Source organism: Moschus berezovskii, chromosome 10, assembly GCF_049115385.1.
Source record: "Moschus berezovskii isolate FMDL1 chromosome 10, NW_MosBer_1.0, whole genome shotgun sequence".
Lineage (NCBI taxonomy): Eukaryota > Metazoa > Chordata > Mammalia > Artiodactyla > Moschidae > Moschus > Moschus berezovskii.
Window position 1 is genome coordinate 12,692,392 of NC_142469.1, and position 27,430 is coordinate 12,719,821.

Consider the following 27,430-nt stretch of genomic DNA (forward strand, 5'->3'; position numbering starts at 1 on the left):
TATACAGATCACCACATTTCTAGGTGCTTTACTATCCAAATAAGACAAGTTTATGTCAAGGAAAGGTAAAATAATTAAACAGGATGGCAGAAATTAAACTTGTGGTTCACAGATTTTTTAAAATGGTCATTTGGAAAGATATAATCTTGTTTCATCCCTCTCTGCATTTCCCAAAACATTCAATGCTCCTGCCATAACATACTTTTTCCATAATGTGCCAAATAAATTTGTCTTTATGCCTTATTAACACAGGTTCATTCTCTGCTTGGTATAGCCTCCAAGGTTGTTTGTTCATTTAGATTCACTTGCCCTCTGGGACCCAGTTAAAATGTTACACTGTAGGGAAAACCATTACCCCCACTGCCTTCGCACAGCATTCTGCCTGTAATTTCATTACAGCATGCCATTTACTTTTCTATTAATATTCTTTATTTTCATATCCAAATCCATCAGGCTGTTTGTTTTCCAAAGGCAGGGGCTGTGTTTATGTCTCTGATGCTGTCTCTCTTTCCGAGAACCTACCCAGTGCTCTATTCTGCCAGACCATAAAGGGACACTGATCATTCATCCTCCTATCCAGACTCAAATATTTCTGCATGTTTATATGACTTTTCATAATTTTGTGTTTGTTTTAACTATTTTACTCACACTAGTATATAAACTGTCCATGTATTAATGTCTATTAAAGTAGAAATTAATGAACAGAAAACTAAAAATGTAAAGTCCTTTTGTCATAATTGCATATAAAATCTAAAAATGGATTTCTAATTTGCTCAGGTGGCTCACTTAGAACTTATAAACAGTGCATTATGTGAAAGGATAAATTTAAAAAATTGTTGCTTAAAGAGAACTTTGTAAACATGGTATAATAGGCATTGTTTATAACTCTGCTAAATTATTAAGAGATCATTTTAAACACAAAAAACCTTAACTATTTTTAGATGATTCTCTTAATTCTCAAATATTATAACATTTAAAAAATGCCAGACCCCCTCATATATGAATGCAATATTACTTAAGAAAAAAAAAAGTCTCTAAAATGTACCCAGTATTGGTAAGAGATCAATATATGTGTGCTTTAGAAAAAAATCACTGTTTTAACATATTTCTAGGAAGATTATCTTTACTTAGAAATAATTTTAAGTACAACACAATAAATTATAACTTTTTTGTTTCTAAATAGAAAAGCTGTTCTCCACAACTATTACTTGCAACAGGTGCGTAACAGGTGACACCAAGTGCCTCGCGGGGTATTTCTATTACAGTATCATCTACCTCAGTCAAAGTGCCCACCAAAACGTCAGAAGTAACGAACAGGGCTGGTTTTCTTCTTGCAGGCTGAGGTTTCCTAGTCCACAGCAAATGAACACTGCGCGACCAGCCTTTCACCACACATTCTCCCCCAGCCCCACTCCACGTGTCAAATCTCATGTGAACTGCTCATTCATCTTTCTCCACTACTAACATTTTTAATGTATAAAACAATGATTTTCATTTACTTACATATGAATTAGTAGGATTAACATCTCCTTTATGAGTGGCAGTACCCAGAGCATGTTTAATTTTGAATCTGGCAGGAGCCCATCATTGTTTTTATATCCTCTCTTAAGAAACCTACCCTGACACCCCAAATTTAATGATCGTATTTCTACCATCCTCTTCCAAGCATGCACAGGCAATCTGACATTTAGAGATTCGGTAGAGAACAAAGACAAAATATTGGGAGAGATAAATCCATAAGTCTAAAGGGTATGTTTTGTACTGCAAAGTAACATTTCAAAGCATAAATCAACTAAAATGTTTTAGAAAAAATATTTAACAATTCAAAGGACGTAACTTAAACCACTATAAATTAGACTGAAAAAGAAAAATACCAAATGGGATTCATATAAAAGTTATGGCCAAGTGTATCATTTAACTAAAGCTTACTGATCTGTAACACACAAATTCATTCAGTTTGGCAATACAGAGACATTTTAAAGCCCCTTTTACCAGTGCAACTTGATTTTGAAAGTTTGACCTGTTTTTCTGCTAAGGTTTCAATAATGTAAGAATCTAAGAAACAGAACTTATTTTAGATCTTCAAGATCAGAGCCCTCTCAAACAATTACAAATCAACCCAACAGTAGTTTTTCACTCTATTCTCACTTAGCAAAAAATGACAACCCAAAGCATTTCATGTATCAACCCTACTTGTGATGTGTGTCTGGGGTGGGGGTGGGGCTGTGTACATTTCAAAGTTAAAAATCTGGGACTAAAGTGTCTTTGTTGCTACCAAAGCAGGCCTGGAAAATTAAGTCAATTAGTTTATAACAGAAACATTTTACTATTACTTCTCCACATTGCTCTCCCTCGATTTCGGTCTTGACTCGTCTCCTGATCTTGTTCTTTGCTCCCAGTTTTGCTCTCTTGCCGTCTTCCCTTGCACCCTGGGCTCTGCACTTGGTCTCCTCCTTCTCTAACTCTCATCCTCCTCCAGTCCTTCGAATCATCTCCCCAGACAGCCTAGGCTCTGATAGAGAACAGCACCGGCTGTGCAGACATATCCAGCAAAAATACAGAGACATAATTTCATCTCTGCCTCTTGGCTTATGTTCATTTATCACTAACTTATCTCCAGTCAGATCCTTCTCTGTTCACCGAGCAAAACTGTTGCCACTTTCTTTAGTTTTGTGCCCAGCGGCCCACACGATTCTCAGCAAATGACTGAAATTACACCTCAGAGCAAGATGAGACAATCACAGAGAACTTTCTGCTCACCCTCATAAGAAATTACTATCTGTTCATATTGTTGCCTCCTTTCTTGCAATCTAGAGAAAGAAGGTTCCTTTCTTCTACCTAAAGCATTCTCTGATGTTCTAACTACTATCTCCTCCAGAACAGGATGACATTGGCTCATCATTCATCCTTTCTCATATTTTTCTTCAACTTTTCCTGCTCCATGAATTCATCCCATCATCCCTAGTCTCTCCTCATTTAAAAAGTAAAAAAAAAAAAAAAGATTCTCCCCTGATGCTTCAGACCTTCTCCAGTTTCCATCCAATCCCTCTCAAGTTCTATGAAGAATTTCTGGGAAGACTATAAACTCAGTCACTGCTTTATATTCCCTTCTATTCACTGCACTACTTTTCACCTCCAGCATCCACATCTCTCCCTCCTCTTTCCGCTCACTCCCCCACAGTTCTGTCACCCGCCTGCTCCAGGCTCCTCAGACTCTGCCCTCTGTAAACATCCAACTGCCCCTGAAATCTCCATCTCAAGTCAGCTAAGTGATATCTATATTTTTTTCTTTAATCTTAGTATCTGTTTTTACCTCAGCTTGGTGATACCAAATTTTACCATATTACTCAGAAACTGGTGGCCATTCCAGAATATTCTGCCTCCCCTGACACTCTTCAGATCCAAGTAAGGAAAACTTCTCTTAATTCTGTGTTCATTTCAGTCTTAAGACCACCGTTTGCTTCAGGCTTTCACGATCTCTCCTGGATTACTGCAAACTGCTCCTCCTGGCACCCTCTCCCAACTGGCTTCTATGATCTGGTCTCAATTTCTCAAATCCATTCTCTCTCTTCTGTAATTTAAGTTATTGAAAACAAGCCAGACCACAGTTTCCACTTTCCTGTGTAAAACCATCCATTGGTTTTTTTCCAGACCTTTCTGATTTGAGTTCTAACTTGGCAACCCATTTCTTCTTTCCTCCAACTCCCTGCACCTCCACAATTAAAAACAAAACAATAATAATGCTTTTAAACTGTCTGAACACAAAACTGTATGGTCGAAGGTTAACCTGATGTGCGCGCTGTGTCCCTCTGCCTGGAGCAGCCATCCCTGGATTCTCCTCTCACCTGGAGAGGCAAGGCAGCCCTGCCACCCCGTCTGAAGCCTTTCTTTCTGACCAGCCCACCGCGACCTCCAGGTAGAGCTCATTGCTTCCTCACCGGGCCGTCAAGTGTTCTGTACCGATTCCTGTTACTCCACAACATTCTAGAGCTGACTCTGCTAAAACACTCCAAATTTATCTTTTTCATAATGGAACCCCTGAATGACTTATCAAGAAATATATCTGACATATTACTTTACTCTGGAAAAAAAGCATTTTGAAGGCAAAGGGAGAAAAAAGTTTTTGCATATCTTGAAAGAATAAATCTGGAATCCTTAATCAAGAAAGAATGCTATAATAGTAACAGGAAAAAAAATCATCTTAGCAAACAGAAGACAGAAAAAAATGAGACTCTCAAAATTCAGAGAGATGAAGAGCACAGGATCTCAGAGCTTTTGTCAGAATACACAGGAAATACTTACAATGTCTGGCTCACATTTACACATTCTTAAACGTTAACTGATTAACTTTATTATTATTTTATTACCTAAAGTGATCAGAGTTGAATGGGTTAAAAACTGTTCTAGGTCATAGGTACTTTTGTTCTCAGCCCTAAAAATTACAGATTCTACCAAAAGTCTCTTGAATTTTTTAAAACAACAACAAAAAAGGCATTTAAGAATGATTTATTATACCAGTAAGTATGGTAAATAATAACCACCTTTTGTTCTTCAAGGGTAACTAATTTATAATGATCCTCTCCCTAATGGAAATCATTATATCACCAAGAAATTCTATTGAAGAGACCAATTTCTTATTAACAAAGTTCCTTTGTCACCACATATGAAAACAAATGCATCAAATGCTTAAGATACCAAAATTCAAAACAAATTTTCTCTCACACAGTTATAAATTCTAAGACAGGTGACACAGCTGCTTTACCTTCAGGGGCATCTGCATCACATCTCTTTGGCACAGAAAGGGTTGAATTGCCTCTATGGTCATTGAAAGTCATATTGCTCTAAAAAATGAAGATATAGTGAAAATGTAAATACTATATTAACATATATATTTTGATTAAAAGTGACACATTATGAACTTTATACCCTGTTTTCTATTAAACCACATTTGGCTAATATTCTGAAATGTAAATTTTATGTAAAATTGTAATTAGAATAAAAAGATTCATGGTAAATTTGACATTAAGGCTTTCCTGCAACAATGTTTGCTGCTGCTAAGTCGCTTCAGTCATGTTCGACTCTGTGCGACCCCATAGACGGCAGCCCACCAGGCTCCTCTGCCCATGGGATTTTCCAGGCAAAAGTACTGGAGTGGGGTGCCATTGCCTTCTCCAGCAACAATGTTTAGGCCCTGTGTTAATCAATGGAGCTTCTGCCCAAAGAAAACAGCCCTTGGTTTTCCACTGTGGAACAAGAAGAGAATACCATTTATCCATGCAAAAGCATGATCTTATTTCATCCATTCATAGAAGAATGTTTCATATAACATGAGCTAGAGAACTAGGTGCAGGGGATATGCCAAGAAGATAATAAAAGGTATAAGAAATGAGAAGAATGACTAAGGTGATCCTTTAGCAGTTTATTTCCCAAACTTGGGTCATCTGTGTACCTCTACCACGAAGTGTGTCCTGTCTCTGATCCACTTACACTATTGATATTTCTCAATGAACTTACTACTAATTACATGTTAAAGAAAGAATGAAGGATAAAAAAGGGATGATCTGGGCAGAATGGATTAATAATGAAAGATTCCATTAAAGTAAGTCTTGAACTGGGCCCTAAAACACAGATTTGATTTGAACTATTAGAAAGCAGAGCAAGAGACCATTTTAGGAAAAGGAAACTAAATAAAGACCAAATTAGATATCGTCAAAATATTTTAAACTGTCAAAATATTCAAACTAGCTCTCCAGTTACAACTAGGAATCACAGGTGGCTTTTGAAAGATAACACCAAGGAATCAGTGTAACAGGTAAGAGGATCCCCATCAGGATAAGAGAACACATACTTACCCACAAATAAAACATTTATAAAGTCTCTTCTATGGGATTCATGGTACCAATGAGGAGACATTTTTTGTTCTTTGCTCACCAAAACGTTTTGGGGAGCCATATTAATAAACTTAGTTAAAATATTATTTTAAAGTAAATATTATGAGTTCTAGTAAAGTGCTGAGATAAAGCTCAGCAGTTTGGCAGCATGGGATCCATTTAAGGAACAACTATTATGAAATTCAGTGTTATTTTTAACAAGAATTTATATGAAACAAATGTAAATATGCCCAACAATGGAATGTAAAACTAGTTTTAGCAGTATTAAATTTAATTTGATGAGCTAATATTTTATGCTAGCTTTCATAAATTAGAATTTGGTTTTAGATATTACTATGTTTAAAATGTCAAAATAATGACTTTTTTTTTTTTTAAGTTTGTACTTACCTCTATTAAGTAGTTTTGGCTTCCATACATAACATACTGGGGAGCGAGACTATAAATCATGTAGCTGGTGTGAAGGACAATAAGCAGAAGTATCATGCAGAGAAATAAGAGCGCCTGGGGCCTGGTTCTACCTCTTCTGATTTTATACAACTGGAAGGAAAAACACAGTGACAATATTTCAGCAATACATTTTACGTGAAGGCGCCGAGTCTTGCTCATTTGTTAGGGGGTAATGAATGCAGTTCAATCCACCAATTCTTTTTTCCAAAATAAACACTAAGATTTCTTAATCTTCCCAGATAACTGTAAGAATAACAAAGACAATTCTTTCCCTGTAAAGCTTTTAGATTCAGATTCATGTTTATTTTAAAAACTCAAGACCGAGAGAAATAAATTAGTATTTTCATGGTATGTTTCAAAGAATCTTCTAAACTTATTATTTAACAGCATCTGTTAGAAATTCATAGAGCTAAGAAAGGTGAACTATGTCTATCTACAGGTTGAGTGAGTTTAAACTGTAAGTAGTAGTAATGTATTTGGAGTTTTCTATATATTATTGCACAAGGACAGACATGTCATGTTTTAAATACGCATTTCACGATATCCTCATATTGTGTGTGTGGGTGTGGTGTGTGTGCATGTGCGTGCACCCACACGCATGCTTAGTTGTGTCTGCCAGGCTCCTCTGTCCATGGGATTTCCCAGGCAAGAATACTCCAGTGGACTGCCATTTCCTCCTCCAGGGTATCTTCTTGACCCAGGGATCGAACCTGTGTCTCTTGTGTCTCCTGCATTGGTAGGTGGATTCTTTATCAACTGCGCCATCTGGGAAACCCATCCTCATGCTATACTCAACTATAAAACTATCATCTAGTTCATGGTAATTTATGATCGTCTGACTATAGCTATTTCCATGTGCATCCTGTATGGATGGATGGAAATTGAAACATGTGGGAGCAGATACGAGAAGCCTGGTGACGGGCCTCTCATTTCAAAGGCAGAGCACACTTTAGAGACTGTGAGACAGCACCTCCCTGTTTTATTACTCAACTGAATATAATAGTACAATATAGAATAACAGGACTCTAATTGTGGATGGGACATGATCACCTAAACATGCACGTTTCCCGGCTTCCCTATGCCCAGCAGCGGCTGGTGGTGATAAAACATTATGCATCAGAAAGAAAGCAGTCTGTGGGAGACTTCTGGGAAAGCCACACCTTCTGTCATCCCTGCTCCTAGGTGCCCCTTCCTCACAGAACACAGACGGGATAAAGAGGGCTAAAGGAGCCATATCTCAACCACGAGGGAGAAGCCAAGAGGAATAAATACAGAGATATTAGACTTGATGTTTTCGAATTACTGAAGCAATGCTAGATTTAAAAAATTTTCCACAGCAGGAAGTCTTTCATTAGTTCAAGCCACTAGTTAATTGCATTTTACACATAGCTGGAAGTATGAAGTGATATATCTCATTTTAATATTAAAATGAGAATAAGAAGAAAATAACCCTGTCTCCAACAGCACAGGAATCTTTCACTCCCAGTCCCAGGGCCATCTTTCCAACTACAGTGTATCCAGTTGTGCTGCAATGCGGTTGTACTACAGCCAAGCACTAAGAAAAATAACAGAAGTTCTAAACCACGGCTTCTCAGCACTACTGACATTTTGGGCTGGATAAGTCAGTCTTTGTTGCGGAGGCTGCCTGTGGAATACAAGACACTGACCCCGATTCCCGGCTCTCCACCCACTAGATGCCAGTAGAGCTTCCTAGTTATAACAACTGAAAACATCTCCAGACTTTGCCAAATACACCAGGAGGGCAAAACTGCCCCCGTTTAAGAACTGCTGCTTTAGAAAAAGGGGCTTCCCAAGTGACTCAGCAGTAAAGAATCCACCTGCCAACGCAGGAGATGCGCAGGTTGAATCCTTGGGTCAGGAAGATCCCCTGAAAGAGGAAATGGCAACCCACTCCAGTATCTGTGGTGGGATAATTCCACAGACCGAGGAGACTGCAGGTTACAGCACATGAGGTTACAGAGCGCTCAACACAACTGGGCACACACACTCTGGACAAGGAGCATTCTTATGCTCACATGAAGTGAAAGGCTAGCGCTTCCACCATTTTGGTATCAAGATATTTATAACTTCTGTATTATAAATCTAAGATAATTTGCAATAACGGAGGCTAAATACAAAATGATGGAAAAAATAAAAAAATTTTATAACATGTACTCACTCTAATCCAAAAGAACCATATGCCAATATTTCGAATCCCCGCCATTGAAGTAAAAATAAAGTACATAATAATAATTGTTATAAGAATATAATCAAGAGGGAACACCTGAAAAAAGATAAAATTAAACTTAATACACAAACAGTAAGGGCTCCAGGAGTCATGCATTGAATATAATTAAATGAAACTTCATTATTCGTATTTGGCAATGTTTAAAATATCAACCCTGATCAGGCTACTAATATAAAAAAAAAACAACAAACCTCCAAGAAGCAAACTACCAAACTATTACCAAATTGTTCAGTATTATCATCCTAACAAAAATCCTATAATAAACTAAAAATTACATTTATATACGGAATAAAAGACTTCATTAAAAGGCAAAATCAAGAAATGCTTGGAAAAGTTCACCCTAAGTTTAAATATATCTCCAATTCAAATAATATATAACTTAGAGTTCAGTAACACATCAATATAATAATTTTTAGAACAACATATCAATGTAGAAGTCACATGTAAACAAACAGCCAAATCAACAGAGAGCACAAGCATATACTGCCAAGCATTTACAGGTCTGTCAGCGTAATGATGTGACAGTGTGTTTCCTAAAGTATAAAATGATTGATTTTGTTTTTACTTACAGTTTGTAGTAAAGGCAAAAGCATATTCAGTGGGTTACTCAGGTTAGCTCCAAAAATTATGAAACCAGAATCTATTCCAGCTGAATGAAGAGCTTTATCCAAGCTATAACCAAGTATATAGTGAATTTACACATTTTCAGTTAGTTTAGAAAGAATAACATCATAACTTGAGCACATACATTCAACTGAGTCCAAGAAAACCACAAGTAATAAATCAAACATCATTTAAATATCTTACAGATATTGTTCAATTGATATAGACCAAAGAAATACTATTACTGGGCCTTTTTAGTCATTCTTTGAGTTAATGCTATAGAACACTTCAAGTAAAATAGCTACTTAGGATGAATAGGCTACATTAATGGAATTCAGCATGGAAATGTATAATATCACAGGAGATGTGTAAAAGCTTTAGAAAATGTGTCTACTGTACTTACTTTGACAGGAAGAGAGAAACTACAAACAGCAATGCAACAAAGATGAAAAATATTCCCCAAATGATCTAAAAGCAAAAAATAAAAAAAATCATTAAAATATACTTTAAAAGGTACATGAGGAAATTTTAAAGGGTGGTGGATATTTTTATTATCTTGATTGTGGTGACGGTTTCACGGGTGTATGTACATTTGTAATATGTGTAGCTTCAATAAAGCTTCAATAAAGCTATTTAAGAAATACTGCAAAAAAAAAAGTTGATATTAAAAGTACAAAACCATTATGCTCAATATGAGTCGGTACCATGTTAAAATGATCTTAAAAACGACCTAAAAATACATTTTAACTTAGCCTATAATCCGAGGCATATGTCACTAAATTTTCATTATGAGACTATCTGAAAACAAATACACAGAAGAGAAAAAGCATTTAAAGTCTTCATTGGTAAGTAAACAAATGAGACTCTTTGCTAAGTCAAATAAAAGTTCATACTGACTTATATTCAAATACAAGAAGTTAACTGAAAACTATATTAAGACTAACACACATACACAGAAAACCAAAACCAGGAAACTCATCAGGTTATGTTGACCTGCTGTTAAAATAGAGAACTTGTAACATTTTCTCACAGAAGTAATGAGATATACAGTTGACTCTTGGACAACCCTCTACATAGTCAAAAATCTATGTAGAGCTCATTGTCAGCCCTCTGCACACGCAGTTCCTCCATATCCACACAGTCCCCCAGCTGTGGGCGGCAGAGTGCTGAATTATGGGCTACAGAAAAGTATCCCTGTATAAGTGGACCTGAGCAGTTCAAACCACGTTGTTCATGGGTCAACAGCTTATATCTTATAAATAAATTATATTACAGCTTTAGAAAGGTCTATATTGCTGGCATTATTTTTGAAATAGAGTACTAACAGCACTGAAGAAAATGTCACATAAAACTACCCCTGTGGAAAAATGTGCTAAGTAATCGATGGAATATACTTCTTTATACTCTAAGTATGAACTTGACAGTGTGAAAGGATATGCATGAGACATGAAGGATATGTATGAGCTGCATACAGGAAAACAATGATTGGAACTGTGTCCCTAAGAAATAAAATTTCAGAATAAAAATGATGAAATCTATGTTTGGGACTCTCAAGGGTCCCTTGGACTGCAAGCAGATCCAACCAGTCCATCCTAAAGGAAATCAGTCCTGAATGTTCATTGGAAGGACTGATGCTGAAGCTGAAACTCCAATACTTTTGCCATGTGATGGGAAGAACTGACAGTTCATTGGAAAAGACCCTGATGCTGGGAAAGATTGAAGGCAGGAGGAAAAGGGGACGACAGAGGATGAGATGGTTGGGTGGCATCACTGACTCAATGGACATGAGTTTGAGTAATTCCGGGAGTTGGTGATGGACAGGGAAGCCTGGCGTGCTGCAGTCCATGGAGTCGCAAAGAGTCGGACACCACTGAGCGACTGAACTGAACTGTTTTGGTTTCTCCTTTGTCTGGAATTGGTAGAAATAGATGGAAAACATTATGAATATTAGGGAGATTTTTCATCTTATTTCACATGATCATTGAAGAATATTTTAGAATTCTGATATGATAAAAGGAAAATAGAATAACAACACATTATCCTACCCAGCATAGAAAGATAAATCTGGAAATAAATCTTAGGGTTGTGTTCTAGGGAATTCTTTGGTTCTGAAAGAATACCTCTAGAGCTCACTGGAAGAAGCAGCTTAGCTACAGGACCAAAAAGGCTATAGCCATCACTCAAAATATACTGCATATATCTATTTTACATACTGGGATTTCACATGAGCATTTATTCTAAAATGTTTCATTGCTAAGTAAGTTTGAAGTGACACCTTTATAGTAACAGAAGATTATTAGTAGCAGGTATAAATGAGCACACACAATCTTTTTCTACCAGGTTTGAGCACTGTACTTGATATCTAGGAGAACTGAAGCCAATAACCATAGACTGAGGAAACATATTATTTCTCAGCAGCCTGTTGACAGCAAATAGCTTGTAGCAGGAGGTAGTGCTAGTACCAACTGCCAGCGAACAGTAAAGGAACACAACACACAGAGCAGGAGAAATCAGCATTCCCCTGCTTGGACGCCCATTGCAGAAGGAGAAGGAAAGAAAATCTTTAACTACACTCCCAACCTGCTGAGATGAATCAGCCAGAGTTACGACTGTTTAACCACAGCTACTTAACAAAACAAAGAAAAATATTAAAAAGATAAATGTTTTATAAAGACCAAGGAAATTATATATATTTAAATATGAGAACTTAAGTTAGTAGTACTTACAAAATCAAGTCAGTGGTGACCACCTTGGGTTGACCTAAATGCTACATATTCTACACTAGCTATGATATCAATTTTGAAAAAATAATTAAGCCAAAGAAGATGACATAAGTAAAAGTAACAGAGTAGGAATCTCTGAAAGTCCTTTCCCCTCAAAAGCAATTTAAAACCCAGCATAAATTGTCAGAATCAACTTTTTCAACACTGAAAATGAACCAGAAACATGCAACAATCCAGGAGCATTTACTGAAGGAAAACAGCTGACTCAGTAATAGCACAGAACACTGCGGCATTCTGATTTGCTCCAGTACCAACCCTTTCTCTCTGTAAGCTGGGCAGCCACCTGAGAAAGCAGAAGGGGCTGGGGTTCTTTCAGTCTCCTTCCCAGAGAACTGCTATGACCTGACCTGCCTGGTAGGTACATGGAAGATCCCGCTTGCAAGACTGTGTCTGGCCTGAAACGGAGCTCATACAGTGCGAAAATTCCTTTTTCCCAGGAACCAGTGGACTTCATGGCCATAAGAGCTAGTCAATATCAGGCAAAAAATAAACTAACCAAAAAGATTAAAATGGAAACGTAAGGAATGAGATGTCCACAGGAGGTCTGAAAACTTTCTATATATTCCCAGGAATGAAGAAGGCCCTGTGCGTGCTCAGGAAGATAGAGGCCTAACTACTCTGGTCGACTCTGAGGTTCTGTCTGCACGAGCAGGAAGTGTGGGCCAAGGTAGTGGTGTAAGTGCATTCTGAGTGCTGAAGTCACATCTCCACTCACATACAACAAGACTGGAGACTTACAGATTCCAGGTGTTTAAGAAAATCTGTGTCCAATAATTAACTACAGCAACCAAGCAGAAACTTCAGTGACTGCAACAACAAAGAAAACAGACTTCATAGCATGCACAAAAGTCACTAAACAAACAACAAAAAGTAATAACAGCAAATCCAGGGGAGAATCTCATCTCCCCAGCTACTGCATTATGCTATTTAAAATTTCTCAGATTTTAACTAAAAAAAAAAAAAGAGACATGCAAAGCAGCAAGAAAGTATGGCTAATACAGAGAAAAAAATACATCTATAGGCACTGTACTTGAGGAAGTCCTTGAGGACACTGAACTTGTAAGACAAAAACTTTAAAGCCACTATTTTAAATATGTGTGGCTCAGAACATGAATTCCTTATTGCCAAATTCAGACTTAAATTGAAGAAAGTAGGGCAAACCACTAGACCATTCAGGTATAACCTAAATAAAATCCCTAATGATTATATAGTGAAAGTGACAGATTTAAGGGACTAGATCTGATAGATAGTGTCTGATGAACTATGGATGAAGGTTCCTGACACTGTACGGGAGACAGGGATCAAGACCATCCCCATGGAAAAGAAATGCAAAAAAGCAAAATGGCTGTCTGAGGAGGCCTTATAAATCGCTGTGAAAAGAAGGGAAGTGAAAAGCAAAGGAGAAAAGGAATGCAGAGTTCCAAAGAATAGCAAGGAGAGATAAGAAAGCCTTCCTCAGCGATCAATGCAAAGAAATAGAGGAAAACAACAGAATAGGAAAGACTAGAGATCTCTTCATTAAAATTAGAGATACCAAGGGAACATTTCATGCATAGATGGGCTCGATAAAGGACAGAAATGATATGGATCTAACAGGAGCAGAAGATATTCAGAAGAGGTGGCAAGAATACACAGGAGAACTATACAAAAAAGATCTTCACAACTCAGATAACCACAATGGTGTGATCACTCACCTAGAATCAGATGTCCTGGAATGTGAAGTCAAGTGGGCCTTAGAAAGCATCACTACGAACAAAGCTAGTGGAGGTGATGGAATTCCAGTTGAGCTTTTTCAAATCCTGAAAGATGATGCTGTGAAAGTGCTGCACTCAAAATGCCAGCAAATTTGGAAAACTCAGCAGTGGCCACAGGAATGGAAAAGGTCAGTCTTCATTCCAATCCCAAAGAAAGGCAAAGCCAAAGAATGATCTAACTAACCCACAACTGCACTCATCTTACACGCTAGTAAAGCAATGCTCAAAATTCTCCAAGCTAGGCTTCAACAATAGGTGAACCGTGAACTTCCAGATGTTCCAGCTGGTTTTAGAAAAGGCAGAGGAACGAGAAATCAAATTGCCAACACCCGCTGGATTATTGAAAAAGCAAGAGAGTTCCAGAAAAACATCTATTTCTGCTTCATTGACTATGCCAAAGCCTTTGACTGTGTGGATCACAATAAACTGTGGAAAATTCTGAAAGAGATGGGAATACCAGACCATCTGACCTGCCTCTTGAGAAACCTATATGCAGGTCAGGAAGCAACAGTTAAAACTGGATATGGAACAACAGACTGGTTCCAAATAGGAAAAGGAGTATGTCAAGGCTGTATATTATCAACCTTTTTATTTAAATTATATGTAGAGTACATCATGAGAAATGCTGGGCTGGAAGAAACACAAGCTGGAATCAAAATTGCTGAGAGAAATATCAATAACCTCCGAAATGCAGATGACACCACCCTTATGGCAGAAAATGAAGAACTAAAGAGCCCCTTGATGAAAGTGAAAGAAGAGAGTGAAAAAGTTGGCTTAAAGCTCAACATTCAGAAAACTAATATCATGGCATCTGGTCCCATCACTTCATGGGAAATAGGTGGGGAAACAATGGAAACAGTGGCAGACTTTATTTTGGGGGGCTCCAAAATCACTGCAGATGGTGACTGCAGACATGAAATTAAAAGATGCTTACTCCTTGGAAGAAAAGTTATGAGCAACCTAGACAGCATATTAAAAAGCAGAGATATTACTTTGCCAAAAAAGGTCCATCAAGTCAAAGCTGTTTTCTCCAGTAGTCATGTATGGACGTGAGAGTTGGACTATAAAGAAAGCTGAGCGCCGGAGAATTGATGATTTTGAGCTGCAGTGTTGGAGAAGACTTTTGAGAGTCTCTTGGACTGCAAGGAGATCCAACCAGTCCATCCTAAAGGAGATCGGTCCTGAATATTCATTGGAAAGACTGATGATGGAGCTGAAACTCCAAACTTTGGCCACCTGATGCGAAGAACTGACTCATTTGAAAAGACCCTGATGCTGGGAAAGAGTGAAGGCAGGAGGAGAAGAAGGGGATGACAGAGAATGAGATGGTTGGATGGCATCACCAAGTTAATGGACGTGAGTCTGAGCAAGCTCCGGGAGGCCTGGCGTGCTGCAGTCCATGGGGTCGCCAAGAGTCGGACACAACTGAGTGACTGAACTGAACTGAAAAAACTAAAAAAAAACATTTCTTGAGAACTAAAACAAATCCAAAACAATGTCTCACTGAATACAGAATATCAACAAAGAGACAGAATTTCTCAAGATGAAAAATGCAGTAATTGAAACAAATAGCTCACTAGAAACAAAATGAAAAGTTCAGCATATTTGACCGGTCAGGAAAAAAGAATCATTAAACTTGAAGTTGAATCGATTGAGATGATCAAGTCTGAGGAACAGAATAAAGCTCCTCGAGGGTAAGGGCTGAGACCTACACCTCTTTGCTGGCTATCAGCTGGGAGCCTCTCAGTCCCCGAGGCTGTGTGCATCCCTCTTCACATTCCCTCCATTCTCAAATCAGTAACGGCAGCTCAGTTCTGAGTGTCTTTCCGACTCTAGCCATGGAGGTTCTCTGTATTTATACAGCTGTGCTGGGTCTTCATTGCAGAACTCAGATGTTTGATCTTGGGTGGGGCACGTGAAATTTGCAGCTGTGGCATGTGGGAGCTAGTTCCCTGACGAGTTATCAAACCTGTGCCGCCTGCACTGGGAGCAACAGAGTCTTAACCACTCGACCAGAGGGAAGTCCCATTCACATTTATTGATATGACTAACACATTTAGTTCAGGAAATATCTTGTTTGATAACTATGTATGTATTTCCTGTGTTTCTTTCTCCAGCTAATATAAATTCCTTGCTCCTGGATTTTTAGTCCTTTTGTGTTAAGAAAGTTTATGTTTTTGTTCATGTACTTGAATTTTCCAGTGCTCCTAGCCCCCATGTTCTTACTCCTTCACTAAACAATGTATTGGTCCTTACGCGTTCAACTCCTACTTACTGCCTACACAGTAATCTATGAAAAATTCTATTTTTTTTCTCTTCCTTCTTAATTATTTCTATTCCTCAGCGCATATGTTTGTGCTTCACCCTCTGCCCCAGCCCACACCTTCTTTTCATACAATATTAAATGTTCACCATAGTCCTTTTGCTGATGTTTACCTTTGCACCTCTTAATAGGCCAGAACTTGGCAACCGGGGATTTCTCAACAAGAGCTCATCGGTACAGAATCCCCTGAGTACTTAAATGTTTAAAAACTGTTTTTCTAAAGGATATTTTGGCTAAATACAAATTCCTTGGTTCTGCCAACTAAATCTGGGCACTTGCCATCAGTCTCTGCAGGGACTAAGTCACAAAACGCTGCAGCTGCCTATCTTCGACACCCCCTGAAAAGGTTTCAGGGTGGAGACCAGGAGTGAGGCACTTTGTGACCCAGGAAAATGGGCAGAACAGGTCCTCAGGGAGTCAGGGATTTTCAGGAGACAATTCTATGAGCCTGATTCTCGCATCTCTTCATATCTAGCACTAAAATCATTAAAGCTGACTTCTGTTCCTCATGACTGGCAATAACCTTCTGCCAACACGTGTGCCTGACTGCGTGCACCCCTTCACTAAAATCATATGCAATACTGACTTTCCCTCACCTACCTGAGGAGCTGTCCCCAGGCTAGTCTTCATTTCACCCCCAGTAAAACTTAACTCACAACTCTAACATTGTGCGTTGGTTTTTTTTTCAGTTAGTTCATACATTTTCATTGAGATTTTACTATTTTAATGTTCTTCCATTCCTGCCTAGCTTTGTATGTTTCTTGAGAAGTCTAAGTCTAATAATGTTTCCCTTGTGAGCTGATCCTTTTGCTTGGAAATCTTGAGGATTTTCTTTAAATTTGAAGTCGGTTTTGCCAGGAAATTGCACACAAATTTTCCCAGGTACAAAGTGGCTATTTCCTGTCTATTCATGATATAGAATATTCATGACATGTGGATTCATGTCTATTTAGGGTTTTTTTGGGGGGGTTTATACCTTTAAATATTCCGCTAATTTGTTTTGCCACTGCATGGAAACCACTACACAAATGTAGTTTTTCTTTCTCTTCCATTTCAACACTCGTTTTCTGATTCTTTTTACTTCACCTTATTTTCCTTCTCTTGGTTATCCTTCTGCCTTTCTTCAAATGCTCCCTCTTACTAAATTTTATTTGATCCTTTTCTCTTTTGGACACACTGTACATTTGTTTTCATTTCTAAAATTAAGTTTATTTCCTCCCATTTTCCCCTGAGTTCAACTCTATATCTGATTTTTTGCCATTTCTGTTTTCTTGCTTCTTAAATAGTGGTAAAATACAAATAATATAAAATTTACCATCTCAAACATTTTTAAGTGTACAGTTTAGTTGTGTCTGTTCTGCAAACCAATTCCAGAACTCTGGAATTGTTCTGCAAATAATTCACTCACACTGTTCTGCAAACCAATCTCCAGAACTCTTTTCATTTTGCAAAACTGGAACTCCGTACCCATTAAAGAAGTCCTAGACTTCCTGCCCCCCGAGCCTTGGAGAATCACCAGGGTTCTCCAGATACCTCTTAAAAGTTGAATTATACAGCATTTGTCTTTTGGTGATTGGCTTATTTCACCTAAGATTGGGTGTTTAAAATCAATCATAGGCTCATCTCCAAATTTCCTCTTCTCTCTACCAAAATTTTCCCAGATTGTCTTTGTTAAACACAAAGTTTTGTAGTAAGAGCTGGAGAGAAAACTTGCTGGATTTGGGAGGCCTTTGGTTGTTGTTTTCACTTTTAAGTAGTTGATTCTCATTTGCAGATTCTGCATTTACAAACCTACTGCTCACTAAAATTTATTTATGGCCTTAAAATCAATACACACGGCTCTTAGCGGTCTTTTGAAGATACACCGTGCATGCATGCTCAGTCTCTCAGTTATGTCCGACTCTTTGTGACCCCACGGACTGTAGCCCACCAGACTACTCCTGTCCTTTGAATTTTTCAGGCGAGAATGTTGGAGTGATTTGCCATTTCTTACTCCAGGGGATCTTCCTGACAGAGGGAAAGAACCTGCATCTCCTGCATAGGCAGGCAGATGCTGCCTTTACTACTGCACCGCCTGGGAAGTCCTCGCAGATACAGGCGAAGAGGTAAAAATTCTAAGTCCTGATGCTCACATTCCCAGCTGAGGCTGAACCAGGCAATACTCTGCTTTCTTGTTTCAGCTCTCTTACTATAAACAAGGATCCTATAAGTGGACTATTTACTGCTACATTCTTTGCATTTTTGTACTTTCTGTCAGCAATTTTGTTGTTTAAAATAGCCCCCAAGCATACTGCTGAAGTGCTGTCTAGTTCCTAAGACTAAGAAGTTATTCAGTTCTCCTGGGTCTCTTCAGTGTATACATAGTACCAAATTTTTGTTTGAAATTTTCCTTTAACCTGTCTCATGTCAATTTAATTCTTAGACCAGAGAGAAGAATTGAGAAAGGTAGAAAAAATTTCTTTCTCCCCCACAACAAAACATTGTTGAGAGAAATTTAATGAGATACAAACAAATGTAAAGTCAGCCCATATTTATGGTGTAATATGACTTAATACATTAAAAATGACAATACTAATGAAAGTGTTCTACAGATACAGTGAAATCTCTACCAAAATCATAATGACCTTTTTTTTCCCCCCAGAAACAGAAAAAGCCATCCTAAAATTCATATGAATTTCAAGGAACCCCAAACAGTCAAAACAATCTTGAAAAAGAACAACAAAGTTACAGGACTCATGCTTCTCTATTTCAAAAATTACTACAAAGCCATAGCAACCAAAACAGTATGGTACTGGCATAAAGACAGACGTATAGCCAATGGAAGAGACTCCAGAAGTGAATGCTCACACATACGTTCAAATGATCTTTGACAAGGGGGCCAAGGTCATTGAAAGGGGAAAGAACAGTCTTTTCAAAGCATGATGCTGGGAAGAAGACATCCTCATGCAAAAAAATGAAATTAGACTGTTACCCTTCACCATATACAAATACTTCAAAATAGATCAAAGATCTAAATGTAAGAGCTAAAACTATTAAACTCTTAAGGAAAAAAATCTTCATGGCATTGGATCTGGTAATTATTTTTTGGATATGACACAAAACACAGGTAACAAAAGAAAAAAATGCATCGGACATCATCAAAATTAAAAATCTGTGTATCAAAAGACACTATCAACAGAGTGAAAACACAAGCCAACAATAGGAGAATATTTACAAATCATGTATCTGATAAGAAATAAGATTCAGAATATTAAAAATGAAACTTGAATAAGCATTTCTCCAAAGTAAACATACAAAGCCAACAGTCTAATGAAAAGATGCTCAATGTCACTAATCAAATGAAATGCAAATGAAAATCATAATGAGATTATCACTTCACAAGCATAAGGTTGGTTATTATCAAAACAAAGGAAAATAAGTGTTGACAATGATATGGATAAATTAGAACCCTTGTGCATTGCTTGTGGGCATGTAAAATGATGCAGTCATTGTGGAAAATAGTAGGTTCTTCAAAAAGTTATACCAGAACTGATCAAGATCTAGGAATTCCATTTTGAGATATATATTCAAAAGAACTGAAAGCAGGGACTCAAACAGGTATTTGTACACCAATTACCTTGAAAGCACTATTCACAATAACCAAAAGTTGGAAAAAACTCAATGTCCACCAACTGATGGATGGATAAAGAAAATGATGGATGGAAAAACAAAATTAATATTATTCAACCTTAAAAAGGAATGAAATTTCAATACATCAAAAACATGAATGAACTTTGAAGAAATTATGTGAGGTCAAATAAAGCAGAAATAAAAGGATATATAATTCACTTACATAAGGTACCTACAATAGGAAATTCAGAGAGACAGAAAGCAGGACAGAGGTCACTAGGGGATGTGAGCTGGGCAGGTGAATCAGGAGAAAAGAGTACAGCCTTTAAAGGAAGTCAGAGCATTGAATATGACATAATCTGGTCAGAACCAACTAGGTCTAAGAGGACCTTAAGCCTCATCATATGCTCCTTGTAACACATCGGCTAAACGACACCCCACAAGTGCCATGACAATTCCATAAAAGGTCAGCAAGAGGGTGGTGGCTCAACTCCTGGAAATCCCCGCACCTTCCAAGATAGTTAGAATAATCCTCCCACCCATTAACCTATGAAACTACTCAGCCCATAAAAACTGCCCACTCCATATTTCAGGGCCTCTCACCTTCTGAGACGCCCCACACAGTCTGAGGAGTATATTTCTCCCAACACCGCTCTCAGCTTTTCAGACAGACCGGATTCTTTCTATGGAATGTGTACGTCTCTAAATAAATCCACTTCTTACCTATCACTTCTTTCTTTCTGCTATGAGACATCAAGAACCTGAGTTTCATTAAATCCTGAGACCAGGTGTGTGACCTCAGTTAAAAGACAGTGGGTCCAAGCCCCGGTCTGAGCTGAATGGTTTCGGGGGTGGGGGAGGGGTGGAGGTGAGGAATGGAGAGCTACTGTTGAGTGTTCTGTTAGAGACGATGAAGGTTCTGGAAACAGGCAGTGGTGAGCGTTGCACAACACTGTGAATGCATGTGATGCCACATCGACAAATAGTTTAAACGGTGTATTATATGTTATGTATCTTTTACCACAAAATAGCCTGAAAAGATAAGTGATGTAACTATGGATATGAATTTATAGCTTTCTATATGAATATAAGAGGTATAAATACAACAAGAGGTGCATCAGGAGCTTTACGTTATCCAGGCCAATTAGCTGTACACACTAGAAGAATGTGCACCTGTCAGAGGGCAAGTTTAATCAAGTGAGTAATGTAGGCTGCGCGCTTAGAAATGTGCTCAGTATTGTATATAAACACTATTTTAAGGGCCCATTAACTTATTCTAATTAAACGCTTATTTCTGTAAGACTCTTCAACTCAAAACTAATTTTCTTCCTTGAATTCCATGGCTAATCTGTGTCTTTGTATGGCAGGAGCAAACACAACATTGTAAAGCAATTTCCCCCAGGTAAAAACAGATTTAAAAAAAACTGGAAAAAATGAGGCACAAACAAAAGGAAAAATAAGTCCCTTCGCTGTTGACCTGAAACTATCACAACACTGTTAATCTGCTAAACCCCAATATAAAAGATTCAAAAGAAAAAAATGATAAATGAAGAATGTGTAAATGTCTACATAAAGATTTGTACACAAATGTTCACATCAGCATATAATCATAACAGCCTCAAACTGGAAACAGCTTGAATCCCCATTAGCAGGTGAATGGATAAACAAGCTGTGATACAGACACAGCAGAATGGTACTCAGCAAGAAAACAGAATGAACCGCTGAAAAGAAATGCGGTGACACGGGTGAACCTCAAAAGCACTGAGCTGAGCCAAGGCCAGACAAAAGTCTGTACCTTCCATGATTCCACAGAACATGTGAAAGTTAGCCTCAGTGACAGAAGGACGCTAGCGACTGTTTGGGGCCTGCTGCGATGGGGCTGCGAGGACACCCAGCTTTATGCAGCGATGCGGATCTTCTCCATCCACAGCCTACACTTGGTGAAATCATTCTGCACACTTTATAAAGTTGTGAAAGTCCCTCTAAACACAGGTACAGTGAAATGACACAGAGCATTTAAAACAAGGCAGCTAATGTTAGTGACCAGGCTATAAATATCTATAAAGAAGCTAATAAATAAACAATTTAAAATTAAGTTAAGGGTGAGCAATTTCTTTATACCTTTGGTGGTAGGAAAACAATCACCTTGGGAAAACAGAGAGGCTAAGTCTTTAAAAAGAAACTGATTCTAACTGACAGTTTTAAAGTGATATACAGTAGATTTAACTGATTATGTTTTTGAAGAACTCTTTTAGAAAAGGAGCTTTTTAGGGTAAGCAGTCAGGTAATTTCCCCATTTCCTTTTGAATTATGAGAAGACCACAGCCTGAAGAATTTAAGGCTAGCAAATGATGGTTTCAAAAAAAGGGAAATTAATGGTTTTTCATCTTAATACCTTGTACATATTTTCAGAAACATGCCACCACACAATGAAGCAAATTCTGTTGAAATTTTCAATTTGAATACTGAAATCTATCTGATTGAAAAAGTTCTAATGTGGGTCCCAGATCTCCTATAGAAAAGTACAAAGTTGTAAAACTAGAAGCATACTATATTACTTACCTATATTTTAAGTTTCTTCAAGCCTCTAGCACTTACATTACACATGAGTAAATAAAGCTCAGAGAGGTTATGCACCTCACCCAAACTGCCAGGCATCGGAGCTGCGATTTAAAACCAGATGATTTTAACTCTAAAACCCATGCTCTAGGCACCACACTGCAATGCTTCCACAAGAACTCAATCTCTCTGAGAGGTGCTACATAAACTTGGAAGAGTGACAGCGTAATTCTGGAAAACTCCATTTACCTTCAGGGGACGCAGAGCACCACAGAATTTTGTCCACCAGCTATTTTCAATGAATTCTAAGTGCCTCTCTCTTTTCCGAAGTGTTCGTAACCTTTCTTCAAATTGTTTTAAGGCACGTCTATCCCTTGCTGGCAAAGGTCGACCATCTTTGCTCTGCAAATAACAGATCAAAATAAAACAGTTTTTTACCATTAAGGTCTTAACAGAGTACCCATCAGATTTAGCAGATTCAGACAACAAAAACTTTTTTAGGTTGGACTTGAATCCTGAGGCAAATTTACAAACTGAAGGAAAAAAGCAAAACCCAGTAACTTCTATGTGAGAACACACATCTCTGAACCAAGGTCAGTGTCAAACTGTGATGTGAATGTGTGCACATTTAATGCTGAACTTTTCTTGATCCCTATTTTCCAAATACTCAATATGGTAAAGTTATATGCAGACAGACAGTATTTTTTAAACACTCCTTTTATGAGGCACTTTATGTTCTCTGCTCGATTCCTCTCCTTCACCTCCAGATTCCTCATGCCATCCCTTCACATCCCCAGCCCTACACTCCTCCTCCCCTTGGTCAGGAGATTGTGTTCCAGAGTTTACCTGGGCTGATGCTCCTCAGTCCCTGACTCAAACACCAGCAGGGGGATGCAGGATTAGGATGTGCTGAGCATAAAATTTTATGACAGTTGCTAAGAGCTGGCACTTTCTCATTCTCTAAGTACATCTGGTTTCCTCTGGCTGGCCTCCCCAAAAGATAATTCCCCTGTACCTTCACAGGATATTTACTGTAACTGTGAGCAGTACCTTTCTGTGGTGTCTCAGGGACACTTTCCCTCACGAAATTGCCCTGCCCCGAAATGCCTTCAACTAGGTACAGTAATAAACCACAATAATCAGACAACTGCTAAATACTAAGAAGGTGAAATGTACATTGGCTTTTATTGGAAGGACCAAGAAAATGTTTACACAGGACAGTTTTATTACTTTTAATTTTGGGGCAGCACCATACGGCGTGTGGGGTCTTAGTTTCCTGACCAGGGATGGGATCCTTGTCCTCAGCAGTGAAAGCGCAGAGTCCTAACTGGACTGCCAGGAAATTCCCAGCACCATTTTAAAATGTAAAAACATTAGGTAATTAGAATGTTAAATGCCTTTCAAGGTTCAAACAGGATGCCGGGAGAGACAGCACACGGCGCTCTGTAACACAGCATGGAGGACCGCCACGTGAAATAACAGACACACGCGGACAGTGCCCGGACGCCCCCGCATCAGGAGGTGCACACGGTCACAATGATCTCCACACAGAGGCGCTGCCAAGCTCTTCTGGAGCCAGCCATCTCTTCCTCACTATGCTGTTTCCCAAACTTCAACACACCTAACAATCAACAGGACATTTCATTAAGCACAGGTTGCTAGACCGCACCCCAAGAGAATATGACTCAGTTAGGTCTTGGGTGAGGCCTATACTTTGCTTTTCTACCAAATTCCCAGGAGGTCCTGATGTGCCTGGTCCAGAGACCATACTCTGCATGGCAAGTGCAAAGTGTTATTTGCTCAGTCGTGTCAGACTCTTTGCAACCCATGGACTGTAGCCCATCAGGCTCCTCTGTCCATGGGATTCTCCAGGCAAGAATACTGGAGGGGGTTGTCATTCCCTCCTCTAGGGGAGCTTCCTGACCCAGGGATCACATCCAGGTTTCCTGCATTACAGGCAGATTCTTTACTGGCTAAGCCACCAGGGAATTACATGGAATTACAGGGAATTACATGGGACTATATTTAACTATCTGCTTTAAGTCGAGTACACCGCTTACTGTCAAAGTGTGTCCTCAAAGGGACCTTACAAAAAGGTATTTTCTGAAGACTAGAGGAATGAAACACTTCCCTCCACAAGACAGATCCAGGCCACCACACTTCAATCATGTGGTACTTCACAATTTTTCTCACAACTGCCATTCTAATATCAAAAGGACACCAACAAGGTAGATTTACTTCACTGCTGGCTTTCGCTGTTTGAGGGAAAAGATATTTTTTAGTAAACTGATTTAAGGATCCACTGAAAAACAAGCTCAACTTATCTGCCTATTTGAGTGAGGGATGGAGCCCGTTCTGTTGTGCCAACAATGTAAATCACTGTCGGAAGAACTGTGCTCAAACACACACCAGGAAAGGCACCCTGCAGTCACCAATTGTTTCCTTTGGGGAAGAAAATGTAGTTACATTGTATATAGGCAAAAAGGCTTCCCTTTGCAGGATCCACCAGTGACCACTCCCTCTTTTGAGGTTACCACTGTCATAGAAACTAACAGAGATCAACAACATCTGACACAAAATTCTTTGTATATACAAGTGTCCCTCTATCTAACATTTCCTGTGCCTAAGGTGATCTGTTCTTTTATGCTTACTCTCCTCAAGTCTTCAGAATAAAACTTTGAGGCTGGTAATAGTACTCATTTATTCAGTCAGTTCAGTCGCTCAGTTGTATCTGACCAACTCTTTATGACTCCATGGGCTGCAGCACGCCAGGCTTTCCTGTCCATCACCAACTCTCAGAGCTTGCTCAAACTCATGTCCATCCAGTCGGTGATGCCATCTAGCTATCTCATCCTCTGTCGTCCCCTTCTACCTCTGCCTTTAATCTTTCCCAGGATCAAGGTCTTTTCTGAGGAGTCAGTTCTTCGCATCAGGTGTCCAAAGTATTGGAGTTTCAGCTTTAGCATCAGTCCTTCCAATGAATATTCAGGACTAATTTCCTTTAGGATGGACTGGTTGGATCTTCTTGCAGTCCAAGGGACTCTCAAGAGTCTTCTCCAACACCACAGTTCAAAACCATCAATTCTTCAGCACTCAGCTTTCTTTATAGTCCAACTCTCACATCCATACATGACCACTGGAAAAACCATAGCCTTGACAAGACGGACCTTAGTCTGCAAAGTAATGTCTCTGCTTTTTAATATGCTGTCTAGGTTGGTCATAGATTTAGATGAGGAAAATAAGGCCCACAGATATTAAATGCATGGTCAGAAGAGCCAGAATTTAGACTCAAGATTTAAATTTGATATGTTCTCTAAGCTATATATAGCTGCCTGATTCCTTTTCATCATTACATAGCACATCACATTTTTAAATATTTAGATCTGACAAACACCTTATTTAGATAGATTTAAACACATGTTTAGATCTGACAAACAGCTTATTTTTGAATATTTACATTATTTTCTTTTATGAAGGGGCAGAGACCTGAATATACTTATTCACTGGGTATAAATGCAGACATACAATCCAGTAAGATAGGATCCAGGGCACAAACTGCTGTTCCTCTGTGCTCCACCATCCCCCAGAGTTCGCTCACATTCCTGTCATGCCATCCAACCATCTTATTCTCTGCTGCCCCCTTCTCCTGCTGCCTTCAACCTTTCCCAGCATCAGATTGTTTTCCCAATGAGTCAGACCTTTGCATCAGGTGGCCAAAGTATTGGAGCTTCAGCTTCAGCATCAGTCCTTCCAATGAATATTTAGGACTGATCTCCTTTAGGACTGACTGGGTTCATCTCCTTGCAGTCCAAGGGACTCTCAAGAGTCTTCTCCAGCACCACAGATTGAAAGCATCAATTCTAAAGCATTCAGCCTTCTTATGGTCCAACTCTCAAATGCATACACAACTACTGGTAAATCATAGTTCTGACTATATGGACCTCTGTTGGCAAAGTGATGTCTCTGCTTCTTAAATATGCTTTCTAGGTTTGTCATAGCTTTCCTTCCAAGGAGCAAGCCTCTTAATTTAATGGCTGCAGTCACCATCTGCAGTGATTTTGGAGCCTGAGAAAATAAAATCTATCACCGTTTCCACATATTCCCTTCTATTTCCCATAAAGTGATGGATGGGACCAGGTGCCAGGATCTTAGTGTTTTGAGTTTCAAGCCAACTTTTTCACTTTCCTCTTTCACCTTCATCAATAGGCTCTTTAGTTCCTCTTCACTTTCTGCCCTGAGTGGTATTATATAATATCTGAGGTTCATATTTCTTTCCAGCAATCTTGATTCCGGCTTGTGATTCATCCAGCCTGGTATCTTGCATAATGTACACTGCTGCTGCCGCTAAGTCATGTCAGATACTGTGCGGCCCCATAGACGGCCACCCACCCGGCTCCACCGTCCCTGGGATTCTCCAGGCAAGAACACTGGAGTGGGTTGCCATTTCCTTCTCCAATGCATGAAAGTGAAAAGTGAAAGTGAAGTCGCTCAGTCGTGTCTGACTCTTCACGACTCCATGGACTGTAGCCCACCAGGCTCCTCTGTCCATGGGATTTTCCAGGCAAGAGTACTGGAGTGGGGTGCCATTGCCTTCTCCGAATGTACTCCGCATATAAGCTAAATAAGCAGGGTGACAATATACAGCCTTGATGGATCCCTTTTCCAATGTTGAACCAGTCAGTTGTTCCATGTCCAGTTTTTTTTTTTTTTTTTTTGAGCTACATACTGGCTTCTCAGAGAGCAGTCTGTAACATGGTCTGGTATTCCCATCTCTTTAAGAATTTTCCAGGTTTGTTGTGATCCACACAGTCAAAGGCTTTAGTGTAGTCAATGAAGCAGAAGTACATGTTTTTCTGGAATTCCCTTCCTTTCTCTGTGATCCAATCAATGTTGGCAATTAGATCTCTGGTTCCTCTGCCTTTTCTCAAACCAGTTTGTATATCTGGAAGTTATGGACTTCACGTACTGTGGAAACCTAGCTTAAAGGGTTTTGAGCATTACTTTGCTAGCATGTGAAATGAGACCAATTGTGTGATAGTTTGAACATGCTTTGGCATTGCCCTTCTTTGGGACTGGAATGAAAATTGACCTTTTTCAGTTCTGTGGCCACTGCTGAGTTTTCCAAATTTGCTGGCATATTGAGTGCAGCACTTTAACAGCATCATCTTTTAGGATTTGAAATAGCTCAGTTGGGACTCCACTAGTTGGACCTC

The 27,430-nt window shown here is 38.9% G+C and overlaps 1 protein-coding gene across 1 annotated transcript in view; it reads right to left on the bottom strand.

Annotated features, from left to right (window-relative positions):
• Window positions 1-27,430, bottom strand: part of LMBRD1 (LMBR1 domain containing 1) — a 151,453-nt gene that overhangs the window by 23,092 nt on the left and 100,931 nt on the right. Inside the window, exons 9-14 of the mRNA XM_055433898.2 lie at window positions 22,467-22,619; window positions 9,593-9,657; window positions 9,156-9,258; window positions 8,518-8,622; window positions 6,279-6,428; window positions 4,763-4,841 (exon numbers count right to left, since the gene is read on the bottom strand). Of these exons, the coding sequence (XP_055289873.1) occupies window positions 4,763-4,841; window positions 6,279-6,428; window positions 8,518-8,622; window positions 9,156-9,258; window positions 9,593-9,657; window positions 22,467-22,619 (655 nt within the window). The remainder of the gene's footprint in view (window positions 1-4,762; window positions 4,842-6,278; window positions 6,429-8,517; window positions 8,623-9,155; window positions 9,259-9,592; window positions 9,658-22,466; window positions 22,620-27,430) is intronic.